Source organism: Sturnus vulgaris, chromosome 12 (assembly GCF_052056855.1).
Source record: "Sturnus vulgaris isolate bStuVul1 chromosome 12, bStuVul1.hap1, whole genome shotgun sequence".
Classification (NCBI taxonomy): Eukaryota; Metazoa; Chordata; class Aves; order Passeriformes; family Sturnidae; genus Sturnus; species Sturnus vulgaris.
The window spans coordinates 5,387,866-5,408,492 of record NC_142254.1 but is presented as its reverse complement, the minus strand read 5'-3'; the positions used below and the strand labels follow the sequence as shown (position 1 = coordinate 5,408,492).

General features: G+C 41.3%; 1 protein-coding gene across 4 annotated transcripts in view; it reads left to right on the top strand.

Moving 5' to 3' along the window:
• Positions 1–20,627, top strand: part of ADAMTS18 (ADAM metallopeptidase with thrombospondin type 1 motif 18) — a 79,118-nt gene that overhangs the window by 54,341 nt on the left and 4,150 nt on the right. For 3 of the 4 annotated variants that reach the window (XM_014882079.2, XM_088171834.1, XM_088171836.1), the window contains exons 17-22: positions 8,766–8,907; positions 10,092–10,218; positions 14,632–14,836; positions 17,283–17,474; positions 17,829–18,041; positions 19,042–19,189. In XM_014882079.2, coding sequence (XP_014737565.2) covers positions 8,766–8,907; positions 10,092–10,218; positions 14,632–14,836; positions 17,283–17,474; positions 17,829–18,041; positions 19,042–19,189 — 1,027 coding nt within the window. The remainder of the gene's footprint in view (positions 1–8,765; positions 8,908–10,091; positions 10,219–14,631; positions 14,837–17,282; positions 17,475–17,828; positions 18,042–19,041; positions 19,190–20,627) is intronic. The other variant, XM_088171835.1, reaches the window with a different exon arrangement.

Here is a 20,627-nt window from a genome sequence, read left to right as displayed (position 1 = left end):
CTTTGCAGGAAAAAGGTTAAAGAAGAGAAATTAATGCCAAATAACACTTCCATTTTCATCCTTTCAGATTATGCTAAACAGTTTTATTAAGATGTAACATTTAACTGGAGGCTGTTGCTCCTTTCAGAGCTTATTTAAGCTTTCTTTGTATTTTTATTGAAATACCTACACCACTGGCATTGGTAGCTGGGGATTCTAATGACTAAAAATGTTATGTGTTCCCTAATTACACATATCTATGAACTGGATTTAAGATGTTTTTCCCTCTTTAATAATTTAAGCATCATTCAACAAGCTGAATTCTGAAAAAAAAAAGGCAGAATTTTCTGTTCAGTGATTTGCATTATTTATAACTTGCTAGCAACTCTAAGAAGCGAAAATGCCAGAAAAGTGAAGAAATATGTTTTTAGAAACATATTGCTGAATGTCTGCTTGCAGCCATAATGGTGAAACAAATCCTGCTTCAGCTCTAAATACCAGAAACTGATAGCAGGCTGAAAAAAAGGAGTGTTTAAGCATACTTCAGTATAGCTTCGTTTTCAATTTTATCTCACCTATAATTTCCAAAGAAGCACACAAAACTGTCTGCTGTAATTTTTTATTCAACTAATTTAGTTTTATATAAGATAGGGTTTGGACCTCAACTTCTTCCTGAAATCTTTAGATTATTTTTTAATTAGGATGTATCCAAAAGATATTTCATACTTATTTTCTAGATTAGGGTTGTTTTTGTTCCAGAATAATTCAGTGTGAGCTCTTGTAAAATGGTGCACTGCAGGTATTGAGGACTTGGATAAATTGTATCTATAATATAGGAGCTTTTATTATTCAGGAAAATAGAAGTTTTTGCAGCTGTGTTTATTACCATTCACCTCTGACTGAATGCCAGATTAACACAGCTTGTGCCGATTTTATTCTGCAGTTATAGTTTTGTGTGGTGGCTGAAATGGTCCAGGTTTTTGCCTTTGTTTCTGCCTGCAAAGCAGGCTGCAGGTATCCAGGAAGCTCAGGCTGTGCACGTCCTCCAAGCAGCATTCCCAGGAGAGGATGGGACCAGACAGGTCTGGCAAGTCTGTGCTCAAGGCAATCACTTCCTTTGAAATGCAGTCATCCTCCAAAATATTTTCTTGAAAGAGACATCTGAAGCATGTATTGAGAGAGCAGAAGGAGATGCAAATAAGAAAAAAAAAATCTTTAAGTTTCTCATTGTCTTGCACACCACAAGTTCAGCCTTGCAGTTCTATGAGATGTGTTGTATTTATATTTTATTGTACAGTGTGTTCCTATGCATCTGCTTTTCTGTCAGGCTTTTCAATAGTTCAGCTGAGCACGTATCATTTCATCAGACATTGCAGTCCTCAACATTATTCAAAAATGGGTCAGAGACCAGAAAAAGACATAGAGTGCTTTTCTGATTTATCCTAGAATTTCACCAAACCTTCCCCTCCATATCTATACTTCTATATATTATAGACATGTAATTATGGGAATGAATCATACTAAAAAGGACAAAGAGTAGTGACCCTGTAATTTAACTGGGTTGTGGGAGAAGAAGTACAAACTGTAGTGGCCAGATATTTTGTGAAGAGGAAAACATTGTGAGATGAATGTGGAATTAATGTGCATGACTAGTATTTCCTGAGCACAACTGCTGGGAGGGTTGGATGCATGATGAGGTTTTAGGATTCATCAGAATCCCTTCTGGATTGCTCAGGAATTGATTTCAGAGGAGGGGAAGGGAGAACCCAGTAAACTGATATCCTTCAGAATTTGTGTATCAGTGTCCTGCTGAAGTTAACATTACTGATATTTTTGGTGGTTATGGTTTTTCAAAACCCAGTGAAAAGCTGAAATGAAAAATATTCAAATTCAGAGGACAGTCACTGAAATGGCCCAATTTACATGAAATAGTGGTCAATGGTCAGAGCTATATCAGGTCAATGATAGATGCTAATCGACTATGAGAAATTAATACCAGCTTTTGAAAATAAAGTTTTTGTAGCATATTTGTCTCATCTTAAATAGAAATCTGCTGGATTTTTTTAAATGTAGATGAATATATTCAGCTCATTTATCTGTTATTTGGACCTAGGTAATCTACCTAGGAAATTCAAGGCCAGTTCCTCCAGTTTAAAGACCTTTTCAGTGTTTTTCTGCTAACTGAAAGATATTTAACTTGAGGAGAAACAGTCAGTATATTTATCATTAATTATCTGGCTTTGCAAACACGGGCTGCCAGTGGGCACCATCAGCTGCTGAAAATTCTTTGGAGAAGGAGAATCCTCACAGGGCTCTGTCACATGTGGGGCTCACTGGGGACATTCATTTGGGGAAATATTCAGTCACCCTCCACAGCTCACTCAAATGCTGGGAAATATTCTGAAAGGGCACAAGAAACAAAACTGTATGTGGGCATGGAAAAGGCTGCATGGCCAGGGACTGAGGAACTGATTTAAAAACATGAGAGTTTTGTAATTTTGAGTTCCATTCTATCAATAAGCAGAATTGACTGATTTGCAAAGTCAAATAGAACTGGAGAAAGCAAAGTTTTCCAGGATGGGCAGGATGAGTATCCTCACTGAAGTTTACCTCAAACTTGGTGAAACACTAAAGAAATTGCAACATCTTTGTGAGATAAAGAGAGTTTGTTTTAACATCAATAAGTAACAGATGGAAAGGATGCTTTGTAAAGAGGCAGACATCCACAGGAAGAGAAGGTGAATGGAGCTTCAAGGCAGGAATATGTCTAATTAAATCCAGTAAATCACTTCCTCTTTATCAATAGGGGAGAACAGGAGAAGGGAGGCCAGGTGGAATGGCTTTACTGATGATGTAGCTGCCACTGGGAGAAAGCCAAGTTGCAGTTATAAAGGATTACATTTATTATTAGCTACTAGATGATAAATTTGTACTGATTTCCCCTGAAGAGAAAGTAGGCTAAAGAGACCCAAGATGTACTTATAAGACACAGATGTTGACTCAATACAATGGATAAAAGGGTTCTCCTGTAGTGAGGAGAGATTAGCTGGACAGCATCCCTGAAGGTTGTACATTTAGCATGTGAACAGTGAAAAACTGGAGCACAATAACAATGGAAGATAAATTTGAAACAGCTGAAGTAGAAATGAGATCATATAGGACCCTTTCAAGGATACTTTTTTTCTTTCCTTTTAATGACCTTAGTGGACTTGAAAAACAGTAGTTTGTCATAAGCTTTTAGTTAAGACTGTGTTTAAAGTTATTTTAGAAGTATTGAAGAGATAAAACCCCTTTTGTTTTAAGGTTTGGCTTAAGTACCCAGTGGATAATTCTTCCTCTACTGCTTTCCAAACAGGTGTTCTCCCACTTCCCTTTGAAGCCTTGGTGCTGCCACTGTCAAGGATCCCATCCAATAACTGCCCATTCAAGACAACAGACTAGTTTAAAAACTTGTTTTAAACACTTTTGCACCAGAACCATATGCTGCATGCTTAGATATACCAGAATAAATTCAGAGAAGTCCATGGAATTAACCTTGTTGGAACAGAGAAATCAGAATGTAGCTTAGGATATTGGATGTTACATTTTTTTAAACAGCATATAGATCCTCAGTTGATGAGAACTGCAGGTCTCAAGGAGAGCACAGCCAGGCTTCACACAGACTTCTCTGTCTGCCCTCTCTACAGATTGGTACATCCCTCTAAGGAAATTATCAAAGACTTCCAAAGCATGGGAGTGGCCCAGGAAGTGTAGATGATGTTTGCAATGTAGATGCAGCTTGAGGATGCAGACCAAAGGCACTGTGGATGCTGGGATGTGGATGCTGGGATTCAGAGTTTGGGCTCATGGCCATCTTTTGATTTGGGCACATGCAGAATGTGTGCAGATGAAAATAGTCCTTTTTACCTGGATGTTTTCCTCGATGCTCAGCTTCACTCTCTAAGTGATTTGCAAATGTCCATTAGTCCTCCACAGAGATAATGAGTCTTTTTTTCAGCATGCTACAAGCCAGGCATTCGTATTCTTTCCTAAACATTGAATAAAACATTGTGGAAAGAATAGGAACTTAGCTTGTATCAATTAATCTCTTAATTCAGCATGCTGCAAGTAACTTCACATGCACATCTTACAATAAAAAAATACTGGAAAGCACTGAGTCAGTCATAACAAAGCAATGTTAGTAGAGTCTTTAAAAATTTGACCTGCAAAATAGAGTATTATATTGGAAACTTAGGATGGCCATGAGAAAAAAAAAAATCTCAAAGGAGCAGATGCACAGCTAGTTTAGAGAATTTATTGGTTTAGCTTTCACATCAAAATTAGCAGCAAAAGGAAAAGGTTCTTTACTCAGGAGAGTTCAATTTGTCCATTGTTTTACCATTTTTGTGCCGTAAGCGAAAGGCACGGTGCTTTGTGTTCGGAATGGATCCAGCAGATTCCAGCCACAGAGCCTGCGGTTTGCCAGCTCCAGGAGCTGTAAATTTTATAACTGTGCGCCCCGCGGTCAGAGCTGCTGAGTGTTGTGTCTGAAGTCAGGTGGTTGGTGTGTTAAAGGTAGACATTAAACAGTTCTGTTGAGGAACTGGAAATGTTTAAGGAGGTTGTTTGCCAGCTGTAAATTTGGGAGCAAATGCCAGTTGGCTGAAAAGATGCTGGAATGCGTCCAGTTAAGTAGACTAGCGCTGGAGGTCTTTCCAAATTTGTAGGTCTGATAACTTGGCTGAATATGCAGACTTCAGTTATTGGGTTGTTAAGAAGGGGCTTTATAATGAATGCTTGAAAATACGATAGAAAACTTTTTATATGCTCGTTACTTTGGCAAAATTGCAACTTTGCAATAGTATTGCATTCCTGGTGAAAACTCGGTCTGACATTATACATCGTGTACTGTTGTTCAGCTGAGTGCCAGGGACTTCAAAGCAGATTTTCTTTTGTGCCCTGCAATATTTCTGTCTCCAATACTATTCCATAGTTTGATTTTGCCCTTTTTCTGCATAGCTGGGATGATACAGGAGGAGAGACACCTGACAGTGATGCAGCCCCTGCCTGGTAATCATTCCCTCTGCTGGGTGGGAAGGGGCTCTGGCTTTGGCTGCTGGCCAGGAAATGGAGAGGAAGTTCCCTTCTCCTGCCTGTTAGAATTGTGGCTACTTCCCAATGTGCAAGGAGGGTTGTAGCCCAAGGTCTTAAAATGTGTATGGCCCAGCTTGCCTTGTGTGTAGGGTTTACCCCTCAAGCACTCACCTGGCTGTGAGCTCCCTGCACCATGGTGTGCCTGATCTCTGAAGGGATGCATTCTATGGGTCTTGTTCTGACTCGCCCCAGATCATTCCCTTCCCTCTGCTGAAGCACCAGCAGAATGTTGCTCTAACAGGAGTAAAACTGCCACCCTTACCTTCTCATCCTCCCCCTTTCCTGTTCTGAGCTCTGTGTTCAGAATGCATTCCATCTGTTCCTTGCCTCCACTGTCACAAAGAGCACTTTCAGAAGACAAATGTTCGGTCTAATACTTCAAGATATTTTTATTAGAAAAGTTTTAAACTTTGTTGCTTTTTGGCCACTGGCACAGCACAGCTTTATGACAGTTGTCAGAATCAAATGAGATGAGGACTAACCCTTACATGAGGTTTTGTGGTATGGACAAAACCTCCTCCTCCTTTGACACAGCTTATTAAAAGGCCAGACAGAATTTCAGCCTCTGCACTTGAAGGAACACAGAGCACCTACTGAAATGGGAGAAAGTGTTTCTGGCTGCCTAAGATGCTGAGATCTGTCTAATGCCTTAGACCTGGAGGATGAGTAAATGTAAATTAAAATATTTTGAGGTCTGGTCTGTAAGAAGAACCAGGGAAGACATTGTTTTAAATGAAGAATAGTATTAGAGGGCTCAGTTCTTACTACAGTTAACACACTGTATTTTTTTCCTGAAGCTTTATGCTTCAGATATTTTTCTCAATTTGTCCTTGAGAGAAGAAGAGTGAGCACGTTATTGCAACCTGTTTTATCTGTAATGCCAGTGGACTTGGGGTTCAATATCCAAACTCTAGAACAGCTGTTTTAACAGTTGGACTTTGTGCTGTCAGCAGTTTGATAGATTTGTAAAAATAAAAATGTTACTTTGGCAAAATTGCAACTTTGCAGTACTATTGCATTCCTGATGAAAACTTAGTTGAACATTATACATCCTGTATTCCATTCAGAAGAGATGTTTTCCTTCATTTGAAAGGGCTGTTAAATCTTATCACATTTACATCAAATAATGATGAATAACCAAGGCAAAAAGAAAAGTCCAGAAAAAAGTTACACTGGGAATGGTTTGAATGGAGTCCATCAAATCGGGCACAGAAGCACACTCTGAGGAAGGAGCCTAAAGTGAAATATAGAAGCTTTGTGAGATGTTCAGTAGTGAGCCCCATGTGCTGGGAGCACTGGACACTGTGGAGCTTTCCTAGGGAGCCAGTAAGAGATCCTGAGGTCTGGGGTGCATCTGTGCAGGGCAGAGAGGAGCTGCACAGCAGTCTCAATTCTCATGTTTCCTGATTCCAGACTATCCTGTTTTAATCCTGTTCTTGTAAAATAGTTGTGAGATACACATGCATCTATGACTTACCCCAGCAGATCTGGTAATCCTATTTCTGCCAAGAATTTTCATTCAAAATAGAGCTCAGTAATCACTGAGATCTATTTCTTCCATAACCTCACAGGTACTCTAAAATAGTCATGAATTATGCATGGATAGCTGAAAAAATTCACATGAAATACTGGATTTACCTGTGCTTGAAGGAGTTTCTAATCTGAATCCTCCCAGGAGAAGGCACATACTCTAAAATTCATTTGGAAGTACTTGCCTTTTGCAGCCCTAATTGCTGCATCCTCAGTTTGGATCATTATTGAGGTTCCCTGACTGAAATAAAATTTTTGGCTACTAAGAATGGAAATCATAGCATCCGTTTTTCTTTCTTGTAGAAAAGTAAACACTGTGCACTCCAGATCCTTCATGTGTTCAACATTATTGAGCTGCAGGTCATGTAAATTTGGTCTGAATTTTCACTGTCATGGGCAATTTCTGTTTTCCAATAGGGACATTTTCAGAATACCTTAAAACCCTTGGCTACATTTCAAAATGTTATTATATTCCTCAGTCTTAAACAACATAAATGTGAGTTTGTTGCTATTTTATGAAACCAGTCTCTACAGAGATCAGTTCTACTTGTATGGATTGCTTAAATGCTCAGGTCAGACATTATATAAACTTCACTGATAAGTTATTAATATTTTGAATGGCAATTATTAACATAGACTTGAATTGTACTTGAAATTCTAATGCCTATCAAAAAGTATATTTAGGAACTGAGGTTAACTGCACCTGCTGTGACAAGTTCCATATTGGTGAAGAGTTAAAACTCATTAGAGCACTGTAACTGTAAACTCCCATACTATTTCTACTAGGTGTGGATATAAATGCACTTTTCTGCCAAAAGTTTCTAAAATGAATGTTGTTAAGTAGAAATTTCGCCCCAAATTTAGGCATGTGTCAGATGTTCATGCATCTTGCAATGATTATAATTCAGTCTTGAAATGAATACAGTGAATGAAAACTGCAATATAATTCACCACTAAAATAGTACACCCTTGAGAGCTGGGCTCCCTGAGTTAAATGACAGAGATTGTTATTATAGTCAGTAATCACACTTTCTATAAATTTTCGAACACATTATGCTGAAATAGTGAATAAAAGATTTTTCCAGTCCTTTTTGCCTCTGTAGACACTCAAGGACAGGTTCTCTCCTGCATTGAAGCTTTATCAGCTTCAATCACCATGAGAGAAATTCTTGCTGAGGGTCTTGCAAACAAAACTTATCACCAGTCTGCAGAGAAAAATTTTATTACAAGAAAGAGACTTGTGTTTTATACCCTCAGCCTCAAGAGCTGAGGAGCCATCCCCAGCCCCACAGCTGTGCTAAAGCTTCTGCCAGGAGAGCATTTGAGTCCTGCTTGGTGGGCAGAGGCTTCCCCTGTGCTAGATGTTGCATATAGGCAACACCTGACAAAGGAAGGCCAGGTAGAATCACAGCTCAGGCCTGTTACTTCAGCTGAGCACAAAAGGAGTTGGAGGTAGAAAATTCAGCTGAATGGGAGGTAGAAAAACAAGTTATGTCACCATGGGGTGCTCACATTGTGGTGTGTGGTGGCTGGTTGAATTATGTTTGCTGTGATTTAAAACTAGAATGGGCTAACTGCTGAAAAGGGGCTGGTTTTTACAATAAAAATCCTCTCCTGCACCTGCCTGGGGACTCTGCATCACTACAGACCCTCACCCAGGACCAGCCTGGACTTCGGTTACTAAAGAGAGGAGGTGTCTCCCATGCCCAGATCCCAAATCCAGCCCCCACCAGTGGCTCCCAGTGAGTGCAGGGAGCCGCTGGGTCAGGGGCAGGGCAGTGCAGGAGGCTCTGGGGGTGATGTTCCACCTCTGCTGAAGGCACTGCTGCTTCTCTGACCCAGTCACATCCCTGATTTTCAGGAGGGGACTGTGTTTCTACACCCACTCTTACAGACCTGCAGGTGTTGGTCCAGGCAATGCTTGGTGTTTAGGAATTGCTTTGATGGTCTTTCCTTTGGGTTTCCATAAAATCCTCTCACGAGCATGCTGTGTGTCCATGTATTTTGTGTATATCTTGTTTCGTTCATCTTCCTTCAGACTGACAGAATCCTTTTCTTACCTCCTCCCCACTTTAAAAAAAAAAAAACAAAACCAAAAACAAACTCCAAATATCCCTCTACAGATCCTGTTACAAGGCAAAAATCCTGGGATTTCTTGGGAATATACATTTGCCAAAACCAGCACTGAAAACAAGACATCTGTCAGAAAACACAGCTACTCCTGGGTGACAGTGCAGTCTGAGTGCTCAGTGACCTGTGGTGGTGGTAGGTGACTTTCCCATTGCCAAGCCTCTTCTTTGTCATTGTTTTTGAAAGCATCTCAAATCTTTTCAGCTGCCTTTAATTTTACAAATATCTATTGATACATACAGGGGGTTACACTGAACACCTGGTCCTTATTTTTTTTTTTAATCTGATAACTTAGAATGCAGAGGAAATAACTTGGTATTGCTTTTAGAGTAAAAAATATTCATGCCAGTGAGTCAGTCTTTTTTGTTTAGGTCAACCCATATGCATATCATATCTTCCTGTTGAAATAATGTGGAAATTAATTATCCACTTTGATTTCCTCTTGCACAGACACCTATTCGTTTTTATAAATCCTGCCTGTTTTGTCAGTGAAAGTAAATCTGTATGTAATGAAAGCAAAAAGCTGGCATGTGGGAACACTGTAATACCAAAAGATACAACTGGGCACTGAAGGAAATGTTCCTGTATTGGCAAAAAGTTCAGGTGAAGTTCAGGAGTACCTTGCTGGTGCATTGTCAGAACTTCACAGCAACTCAGTTAATGTTTTATGGAAGAAAGATCCACCAGGAGCATTGCAGACATAAAATATGACAGCTGTATTTTCTTCCTTCCCTTTAAAAGGCTGCAGCATGGATATAAAAATGATGAAAACACCCTTGTTTCCAAATTTGATTCACTGTGCCCATTGAACCATGTGTGAGGTGAATGACAGGTCTCAGTGAAAAGATAAATCTATAAAATCACTTAAGGCATTTCTGTAATTGTCCTGCTGCTGACACTTGACTGAGTCTAAGGTACAGGTACCTGCACAACTCTGTAGAGATTCACTGTAAAAAGTTTACAGAATGTTTATTTTTAGTTTTCAAGAGTGTGAGGAGGGCTCTAAGCAAGCACTGCTAGTGTCTGCAGGGCATTAGGATTTGAATAATTATTAATTTTTGCTGGGGGAACAGTCAGCAAATCAGTTGTTTATAGCTAAAAAGTTTTATCTGACTTCAGTAATATCTGTGCTACAGAGAAGGAAATCAATGTTAAAAACATGCTGCCACATAAACCTTTATTTTATTTAGTTCAAGTCAGTGCATTTGTAGCAAGGATGGGTTTAGGCTTGTTTAGTTAAAATTGTTCCCTACTCCTTTTTTCTCTTACATTTCGAATACATGTTTATTACAGTGTATTCTTTTCTAATACTTCCACAGGGCACATTACAGCAAAAGCAATTTGTTTGGAAGATCATCGTGCACGGGTCAACAGCTCCTTTTGTGGCCCCAGGACGAAGCCTTTAAGTGAAACAAAACCGTGCAACACACATCCCTGCCCAGCCTAGTAAGTTCTCTGGGGTTTTGTGCCTGCTGGAATTGTTTTCCTGCTGGATGAGCCCCTCGTGCTCTGCAGATGGGAAGCAGGAATTGTTTAAGATGTTCTGCCCAAAGCTCTTAGGGGGGTTTTGTGTCTGATGCCTAAAGCAAGGGCTCCTGAGGGCTCTGTCCCTGTGCTGGGGTGACACAGGGCAAATCCAGCTTTCCCAGGGGCTCCTGCTGCCACCTTTCCTTGTCTTGAATCACTGAACACATTTCCTGAGTACAGTGCTACTCCCTGTGTGGAAGCTCAGCCCCATGACTCACATTCCACATATTAGATTAGGTTAAAAGAGTCTTGTGCAGTGGAATTCGTGATTTTTGGACAAAATGTCCCACGAAGAGGGCTGTCTGAACCAAATGAGTTGTCAGCAAAAACAACAATTTTGTGGTGCCCACAAAAATACATATGAAGGCATCGCTTTTGTGAACAATCTTACTTTCTAAAAGATGTAAGAAAGGCGAGGTGCAAAGAAAGACATTGACATATAGATAAGCACTTAGAACCCAGCTGGTCTGAATCAATTTAAAAACCAAGGGATTTACACTGATTTATAGTAGCTGAAGTAGGGGTCCTTTGGGAGGAAAAAAAAAAAAAAAGTTGTGTGCTCATATAATTAAACACAGTATTATGTGGCTTAGGGTATAAACAGATAGATTAAAGGACACAGTGGCAATCTTTCTTCTGCTGGTTATGTCACTTTTGGATTCCTGACTTTGCAACCTCAGTATTATTTTAATTTTATATTAAAGATCAGAAAAGCTGTATTATGTTGGACAGGACATTTAAACCTCTGGAACAGGAGATTTTCTAAAGGAATATGTTGAAAAAATTAAGAGTGTTTCAGTCAGTGGGAAGTAAATACACTTGAAGGTGCATTGAAGCAGAAGAAATGGAGGAAGGGTCCAGACCTGGCATCATCTGCTGGTTTTACTCTGGGGTGATAAAAGCAACAGTAAAAGCAGTTGGCTAAGCCTGCTCCCATATTTCATAAAATATCCCATTTAATGATGTGTAATAGGAAGCATTCCTCTTCCCCCAGTCTAGGAGAGGATGGTGGGGTAAAGCAAAAAGATGCATATGTTCTGCAGTGACTTTGGTTTTACTTAAAAATCCATACCTTGCAATATGTTGAACATACTGAAAAATAGTCCAGTAATGGTTTGGAATTTCCTGCAAATTTAAAGAGTACAGCAGAGTACACAAAACTCAAATGCCAAATTACACACTATGACCACAAAACGATAGAGATAAGGTTTAAATAATGGTACCTTGTGACATGAGAGCCCATGTTACTGCTTCAGCAGTTTCTTTAGATTGCATTTAGCCACATGGTTTTCTCAATACCAATTTTAAGTAATCTTTGTAGCCAAACACAATCTTTTCAACTTATCTTCTGCCAGGACTATTTTTATGCAATGAACACAGAAATATATTGTCTGTGATGTCTCCAGGAGTCTGTCTAAGCGTTCTGCTTACCTTTGTTTTGATGTGGCATCATTATGCTACAAAGCTCCACCCAAATCAGATATATTTATATTGACCACACACAAAATTTCTATTTCTGATAGCCTGAGATCTTGATGTATTTTGAACATCCACTGCTATATATTTACTGTGAAAATGCTGAATATCCATTCTGACACACAGTACAATGTTTTCATACTGAAAACATCACAGCTATTCTATGATTTACTACTTTGAAACAAAATGAATGAGTTTATCCCTAAAAAGAGTACAAAAAGAAAAGATGTAAAAGCCCCAAGTACCTCTAGGGAAAAAATTTTTCAACTCACTAATTAATTATTCTTAAAATCTTTAGGACATATAAATGCATGGAGGATCTACATGTAGGACCATGCCTTAAATTAACAGGTTGCCATTCAGCTGAGTGAAACTGTGCCAGGATATCTCTGCTGAGGAATCTGCCCAGAAACTCACAGCATGCAATATTTCCCATAAACCCAAGACTGCCAAAAAAAAAAAAAAAAAAAAAAAAGGATTAATAAATACCATGGGGGAAACAAAAGAATGTTTAATAGCCAGCAAATAAAGCAAACCCAAATACACCAGGCAAAACAGGCAGGGGAAGGAGGTGACAGATGAGATACAAGGGTGTCAGTTTGGAGACATAAAAGAGGCTCCAGACTTGTAAAGGTCAGTGAGGAATAATTGCTGCATAAGAACAAAGGCTGATTAGTCTGAGTGGGACCAAACTACTGTCCCACACAGAAAGGCACCAGCACTGCACACTGCTGTTGCTGGATTTCAGAGCTGCCAAATCTGGTCATAATTATTTCGTTATTTGAACTAATGAAAGATACTCTTGGATCGCAGCCCAGATAATCTTGGAAAATGGAAGTTTACTAGAGGACATTAAAGTAGGTTTACTGCCCTCTCTTCTGTGAAGAGGGGAACTTTCTGGGCAGTTATGCTGAATAAACTCTTAAAATGAACATTTTGGTCACTCCACCAATGACCATTGTCAGAAACATCAAGGCAAACAAATTAAAAGTTATAAAATGGATTAAAACTCTTTTCTGAGAAGTTTGTAGTTCAATGGCCCAAATATTTATAAATCAGACAAAAAGGAAACTTCTGACGTGTTCTGGAATTACATAACGGCTGACTTTTCACATTAATATTTCTTTGTCCTTGAATTAGTGCCTTTTACATTTCTCAGTACTTTTGGCAGTTCCTGAAGCTGCTAGACACTGAGAGCTGGGATTTCTTCTAATTCCCAAAGACATTTTTCAAAAATAGGCTTTTTATGAATTTTTTAAAAATTAAAATAAGCTTTGTTTTTCAGGCAGCTGTGAATAGACAGGCAAATGGGATGCTGTGCATCTTTCACACAGGACAAAAAAGCTTTCTTGTCATTAAAACTGTATCTAAGCAGCAATTCCAGAGGTCACAGGATTGATGCTGTGAGAAATTGTGGAAGCAGGATAGGCCAAGTGGTCAGATGTGAGATAAGAACCTTTTCCATGACATAAATTACTAAAAAATTGTCAAACTGTTTAAAAATCTTCAGTTTAATTTCAGTGCTGAATAAGACTTCTCAATGAGTAATCATTTAGTCATTCATAATTTCTTCTGCTTTTTCACTTCTGTTTTCCTATCTGGCTGTGATTATGGTCTTACATTGGAAGCCTTCAAGGACAGAGACACTTGGTTGAATGTTTGCAAAAGTGTCCCACAAGGCCCGGGGACCCACTCAGAGCTTCAAGAATAGAAATAGTGAGCAGCTCCTGGCATTTCACAGCTGAACTTAGCCCAAGCCATTGGCAGTAGCCCCTCAGACTTTGTGTCACTTGAGGGACGTGACGTGTGAACTGCAGCGTCCCTGTGCCTGAGCACACATTGCCCGACAGCTTGTGCTGCTTAAATTGCCTCTGTTTTATTTAGATTCTGCAGCAACTGTCTGCCAGATTTATTAGTCTGAGGATATGTAAATCATTGAGTCAGAGAATCATAAAGTCACAGCGTGCTTTGGGTTGGAAGGGACCTTAAAGCTCATCCAGCCCCACCCCAGCCATGGCAGGGACCCCTCCCACTGTCCCCAGTTCCAGCCTGGCCTTGGGCACTGCCAGGGATCCAGGGGCAGCCACAGCTGCTCTGGGCACCCTGTGCCAGCCCTGCCCACCCTGCCCAATATCTGGTCTAAACCTGCCCTCCTTCAGCTTAAAGCCATTCCCCCTTTTCCTCGTGCATTCCCGTGTGGAAAGTCCCCCTCCAGCTTCTCTTCCAGGCTTCCCTCAGGTACTGGAAGGCTGCATTAGGTCACCCTGGAGCCTTTGTTTTTCCAGGCTGAACAACCCCAGCTCTCTCAGCCTTTCAGAGCCTTTTCATTTCCTCAAGACTCCAGTGACAGGACTGCTGCTTTTAGCAAGTTCTTTTTGATGAATGTGGGCCAGTATGGTTTGACAGAAATGCCAACATTTGTCACCCTGTATGAGTGGAGTGTATCTCAGCCCAAACACGGTTGGTATGTACTTGGCTAAATTCTATCTTAGCTAATTAGATCTTCTAATTATATCTTCTAAATCCTCCACCAGCCTCAATGGCAGCATCTCTTTCAGCCCCTGTGGAATTCCAAATTCCAGGTCAGATTCGTAGGCAAGCTGGTTGTAGTGGATAAAAGTTATAAATAAACAATACTTGCTTTTCTAGTTGAGTGACTTATATTTTATCTCTAGCAGAAAGTTCCATGCGTTGAAAATAGATTATATAACTGCAGCTTTTTGATTGCTTGAACAGATACCAGGAGATAGGCTGAGCAGAACCCCTGGATAATTCACATTTGATAGGTGGCTGGCTTTATTGATTTTCTAAGCTAATTGCACTGCTGTGTTTCTAACCCACGTTTCCTCCTTTAAGCTGGTCAGCAGGTGAATGGAGCACATGCAGCAAGTCTTGTGGAGGGGGACAGCAAAGTCGCCTCATTCAGTGTGTCCAGAAAAGGGCTTTCCAAAGAGAGGAGGTGGTGGCCCATTCCCTGTGTCCTGTCAGCACCCCAGCACAGGTACAGGTGTGCAGTAGTCAGGACTGCCCACCCGAATGGAGCCCTGGCCCGTGGTCTCAGGTAATTTGGAGAAAATTTACATTTTTGTCTGCTGGCATAATGAAAATACTGCAAAAAATTCTCCTCAAAAAGAAGAACAGTGCAAACTTTGTGGAGATCAGTGCTTTGCAAGTGGCTTTTTTCTTGAAGATAATATGTAAACCATGTTTGTATAAACATGTAAACTAAATGTGCATTGTAACCAGCCTTCAGAAGAGCTGGCACACAAGGCCTTGCCAGAAATGGGCTCGTGGTATTCTTTTAGGTACATACAAACAGATGGATTATTCTTTCTGCATTCATAATTTAAGGCTCTGTGAATTCTTCAGACCAACAGCTCCTATGAGATTACTTCTCAAGCAGTATTAACTTCTCTCAGAAGTGGCAGGCAGTCAAGGAATGAAGAAATATTTGGGATTAGAGTTGCATATTAATGCACACGTGTATATGGATTGTGGGGTGATAAATTTGTGATTTACAAATTCACTACTCACTTCTGTGCTTTTGCCTTTGTTAGAGTAACTCTCCTGCAAGCTGTGCTGCTGCAGGTATTGCCATGAGGGCAAATTCCTGTGTGCACACCCTGCTTTACACACCTGGCACTGAAATACCTGAGCTAGAACCACACAAAACTCAGCTCTGCTCCATATTTCACTGCTATTGGTGCTGTTCGTGTAAGGATAAAGGAAGTACTGACACATCTAGGGTGTAAGACAGGGCTGGCAGTACCCTTAGAAAAGGATCTACATTCATTTTATTTTTCCATCTTCATTTAGTGAGATTCAAGATGGATTTTTATTAGCTGGAAAATGTATTACTTATGTGTTCTGTTCTTGGTACTGTTACTCTTTAGGTGTTCAAGAGCATCTTGATCTCAGCACTCCCAGCTGAGCACAAACTGCCCCTACAGGGGCAGTAACAAAGGAGTAACTATTCAGTACTCCAGCTCCACACTCAAAAAATGAACTTTTTCTTCCATTGTATCTGAAAGAAACCTGAGCTGGCAGAAGATTATATAAACCAGGTCTGCAAATGCATTCACACTTTCAAATTTCCTTTTGTCTAAGACACATAAGTAAATCGATTGATAAATAAAACAATTATGAAAAATCTGTTTTCCTCCTCTTTAAGAGGTGTAAAATTCAAGTTGCGATTTTCAAATAAGGCCACAAAAATTAAGTTCACCAGTCCTGCTGAAATGCAGTGAACAGGCCTACTGAACAAGTTAGTAAAGGTATTAAGATTCAGCTGAAAACTGTTATAGTGCAGACTTAAAGGTGTTAAGAGGAAAAAAAATGTAAAATCATAGAATCACAGAATGGTTTAGGTTGGAAGGGACCTTAAAGCTCATCCAGCCCCACCCCAGCCATGTCAGGGACCCCTCCCACTGTCCCCAGTTCCAGCCTGGCCTTGGGCACTGCCAGGGATCCAGGGGCAGCCACAGCTGCTCTGGGCACCCTGTGCCAGCCCTGCCCACCCTGCCAGGGAACGATTCCTTCCTAATGTGTAATCTAAACCCAGCCTCTCTGCACAAATCAGGGTCGTTTTAAATGAAAAGATTATTTTCTTTGTTTGGGGAAGGATTAAAGCCATAGATTTTCAGCATGCAGACATTTCTGTTGCATCCTCAGCACAACGGTGCTTTCATGAAATCTTTTAAAAACATTTGTAATTTGATACACGGAGTGACTCTGCCTTGGAACGTGCCCCGTAATTACCAGTAGGAAGAACGGTTAGAAGAGGATGCAAGAAGGTAGGAAGTTGGCAGCATTATTTCAGGGCTCTTTGCTTCATTTCATCACAAATGGCTCATTCAGGCATTTTGCTGTATGTAAGGCAGTGCAAACCACAGCATGTTCCACTGAACCACGGCTCAGCAATGCATATTTATTCTGGTGACTCGTCCTAAGCTGCAGCTGGCAACTAAAATATCTCCCAACGATTGTCTGTATCAGATTCTGTCTTGTGAGATTCCTTTGGTGAAGGAATTATGTATCCATTCCCTGGGCAGTTTTTTCTGCCTCAATCTCATCCCTCTAGGCCGAGGTGAGGACAAAATGACAAATAGCTGAGAGTATCTTGCCATGGGAGATTCTGTGATGGGAGCTTAGGACCAGTTTTCAACTATGCTGAGCAGGGAAAAAAGCATTTTGCTCACAAAAGCATTTTGCTCACAAAAGCATTTTGCTCACAAGTCCAACTTACCTCATCTACGGAAAAGAGATATTACTTGTCTGTTCTGCATGGGGGCTGAGAGAGTTCACAGCTTACATTAAGAAACATTTAAGACAATGTTTTAGAAGTGACACACAGATGTTACTTATTTACCAATAGAATTTCAAGTTTACTTATATCACGATGGTAGCTGTACAGCCCGTTAGCCATGCTTTCTGTGCTCTGCTGGAAAATGCAAATCATGCCAATTTTCATTTCCTCCAGTTCAAAGAAGTCTTTCTTTCCATCACAGTGCTCCAAGACTTGTGGGAGAGGTATTAAGAAACGGGATGTCTACTGCAAGAGCACTGGTTCTCCCAAGGTGAAAATCTTGCCTGACAGCATGTGTAGCACAGACCCTAAGCCTGAGTCCCAGCAGACCTGCGTGCTCGGACGCTGTCCCAAAAATGACCGGCTCCAGTGGGTGATTTCTTCCTGGAGTGAGGTAAAGTGGTGCAGTTCCATGGCTCACTGCCTGCCCTTGGAAATGCTGGCTCAGGGACACACACAAACCATGGGGAGGAGAGAAAGCTGAGCTGTCCTTTGGCCATCAGGTATTCTAGGCGAGGTGCTGTGAAGCCCAGATGTGGATAGATGTGCCCCCGTGTCTTTGTTAATCACTGGGGTGATGAACACTGGTGAATGACTGGGGTTCATATTTCAGCTATGGAGCATGGGCTCTGTGGGATCAGTTCTGTGATGCTTTTCTAGTGCCGGGTTTGGGGTGTGTGACACATCACCCCCTCCCCTTTATCTGCCTGTGTTTGTGAGGCTGCAGTGCTGTGCTTTGCCTCTGCAGTGCTCAGCCTCCTGCGGGCCTGGCCTGCGACAGCGAGAGCTCAAATGTGGTGAGAAGAGCATCCAGGGGAAATTGATCACCTTCCCTCAGAGGAGATGCAGGAACATCAAGAAACCAAACACCAACCTGGAGGAAGCCTGTAACAAGGGAGCCTGTCCATCACAGACCTTGTACAACATGGTGTCTGGCTGGTATTCCTCGCCATGGCAGCAGGTAGGAATGGGAAATCAGAGGGGGGATGGCACAGAGGAGCTGCCTCCAGTGCTGACGGGCTCCAGGTGCCTCCTGCAGGAGCCATTCCCTAAAGAGGAACACTCCACTCAGCCACTGAGATGGGATGCAGCTGGTCCACATCCATCATGTACTTCGGTGCTGCTCAGTTCTTTGTCCTGAAACTGAAGAATGTCACCTAAAAATGTTATTCGTGCTTGAGAGGCACTACATTCCACACTCATTTTCCAACACTTCCTTCTCAGTCTTCTTCAAAGTGCACTGTGGTTGAACTACTGCATATCTGTATGCACAATGTATTTGAGCATCTGCACAGATTGCCTGGAATTCCCTAAATACTATGATTAATTGTGGGATCAGTCTGTATTTGTTTCTACATTCTTGCAAACAAGCTTCTGTATTTCTGGAACTTATCTACTTTATGAGTCATATATCAATGAGACACGCACTCATTTAATAATATTTACATGAAACAATATATGCCTGACAATGGCAATCAGATGAAAATGATCACATTTATCTTAAAGACAACTTTTCATGAAACACATATGAGTAAAAGGCTTATTAATTTTAAAATACTTCATAGCTCTACCTGCAAACTCATAGTGGTTTTCCCCAGATACTGCCATAATTATGGTTCTGATGGGAGTTTTATCTGTGTTCAGGCAGCAGGGTTGGGCCCACAGGCTTAGAGATCAAAAGAAATCCATGCAGACAATCAGGAACAGGTTTCTGAAATGTTCAGTTTCTGTCTCAATGCCTAAGTAGGGAACCAGATTTTCAGCCGAGTCCTTAAATAACCAAAAGACACGCACATCTTTGCAAAGTTGGTCCTGATGGGGATTGGTGAACAGCAGCACACCTGATCCTGACCCCTCTCGTTTTGAAAGTCTCATCCGAGCCCCTTGAGAGCTGCCCCTTTGGCTTTCAGGGGCTCTGTGGGTGTGTGCAGCACAAGCCCAGGTTGTGTTTTCCCCGGCAGTGCTCGGTGACCTGCGGCGGGGGAGTGCAGAGCCGGAGCGTGCAGTGCCTGCGCCAGGGCAGGCCAGCTGCTGGCTGCCTGCCCCAGCACAAACCAGCTGTCCTGAGAGCCTGCAACACCAACTTCTGCCCAGCCCCCGGAAAAAGAGGTACAGCTCAGCTCAGGATGCTGCAGCGTTGCTGCTTTGAGGTCTACACACAGCAAACATCACCTTTTGCTACACCACCCTTCTGGCCTGTTCCTTCATAAATGGTTTTTTCCCAGACTCCCAGATTTACAGTAACTCTGATATTAACAGCATCTCTTCTTCGCCAAGTGAACCTTCTTAAAGCAGACTTGGGAGTACAACTGGCACTGGAGATTTTAAAAACAGGCATATGTTAAAAGAAGTATGTGAAAAAGTCATGCTGTTTGGTTCTGTACTGCACCTTTATACTCTCTTGTTGAAAAGTACAAGCATTCTATGCTGGTACTGCTTTTGATGAATAATAGTAACTTTGGAACTAGGAGATAAGAATTTGCCATGTACTTTTAGTCTTCCAGACTGCACCCAGCCCCTGGGATTCCAAAATTGCATTGCCTAGAATGTCCTTCTTACTGCCTCTGACCAGTGCATGACATGCAGTCAGGGAACATGAAATTAGGAGCATGAAAATCTCTCCACTTTCATGTCTACTCTATCTCTCCACCTCTTCAGTGTGAGAAAGGAAGGAGAGCTAGAGGTTTTGTGCCACATGTAAGGGGAAGTCTCTCAGTACCACCACAGATGGAGAGTGGTGCATTACCCTGTTCCAGAGATTTGCTTACAGGATGGTTACTGTTTGTGACTCCTTCCTACAAAAGCATGAAAAAAGCTCTTGGAGGTTCATGTTTGTCCCACATAATCTGGTTATCTAGGTATGCTAAAGCACTTTAAACACTGACTTTCAAAATACTGCACATTAATTGACTTGTTACCTTTTAAAAACTGGGAGCTGGAAGCAACCTCTATAAAACCTAGGCTGGATTGCATGAGGAAGGTGGTAATGGAGCTGGGAGCAGAGGTCAAGTTCTGGCCCTGCATCTTGTAAACTGACATTAGCCAACCACCCCCACATCTGCCCCCATTCCTGGCATTCCCTGTGCACAAAAACTCAGTGAGATCCCAGCAGACCATTCTGCTGCATCAGCTCGAGACATGCAGGGTATCAGCCTCATCTATCAGGGGACCTGAATCCAAACAAGGATATGGAGATGAAATGCTCCTAAAAGGGATAAGTAAATACTTCTGCTGTTTTTATCAGTAAATGTTCCTAACACTTCAAATTAACATTCCTAAAAGGTTCTGCTGTACTTTAGAGTTTCTGTATAACTTCCTTTTCTGTTAGGATATAGCAAGGACTTTTCTTTCACCCCTCTTTTCCCCTGCTATATTTCATGTCTGAAGTACTGTCTGTTATTAATTTTGGCCTTGGCCTGTTTCTCTGTCTCCTCACATCTGCAGGAGCCTTTTCCCCTTTATTATACCTGGATCGTCAGGCTCTAGAGATCAATTATCTCCTCGCTGCTCTCTAACTATCTCTGTAAAGCAGCAAAAAGAGAAGAAA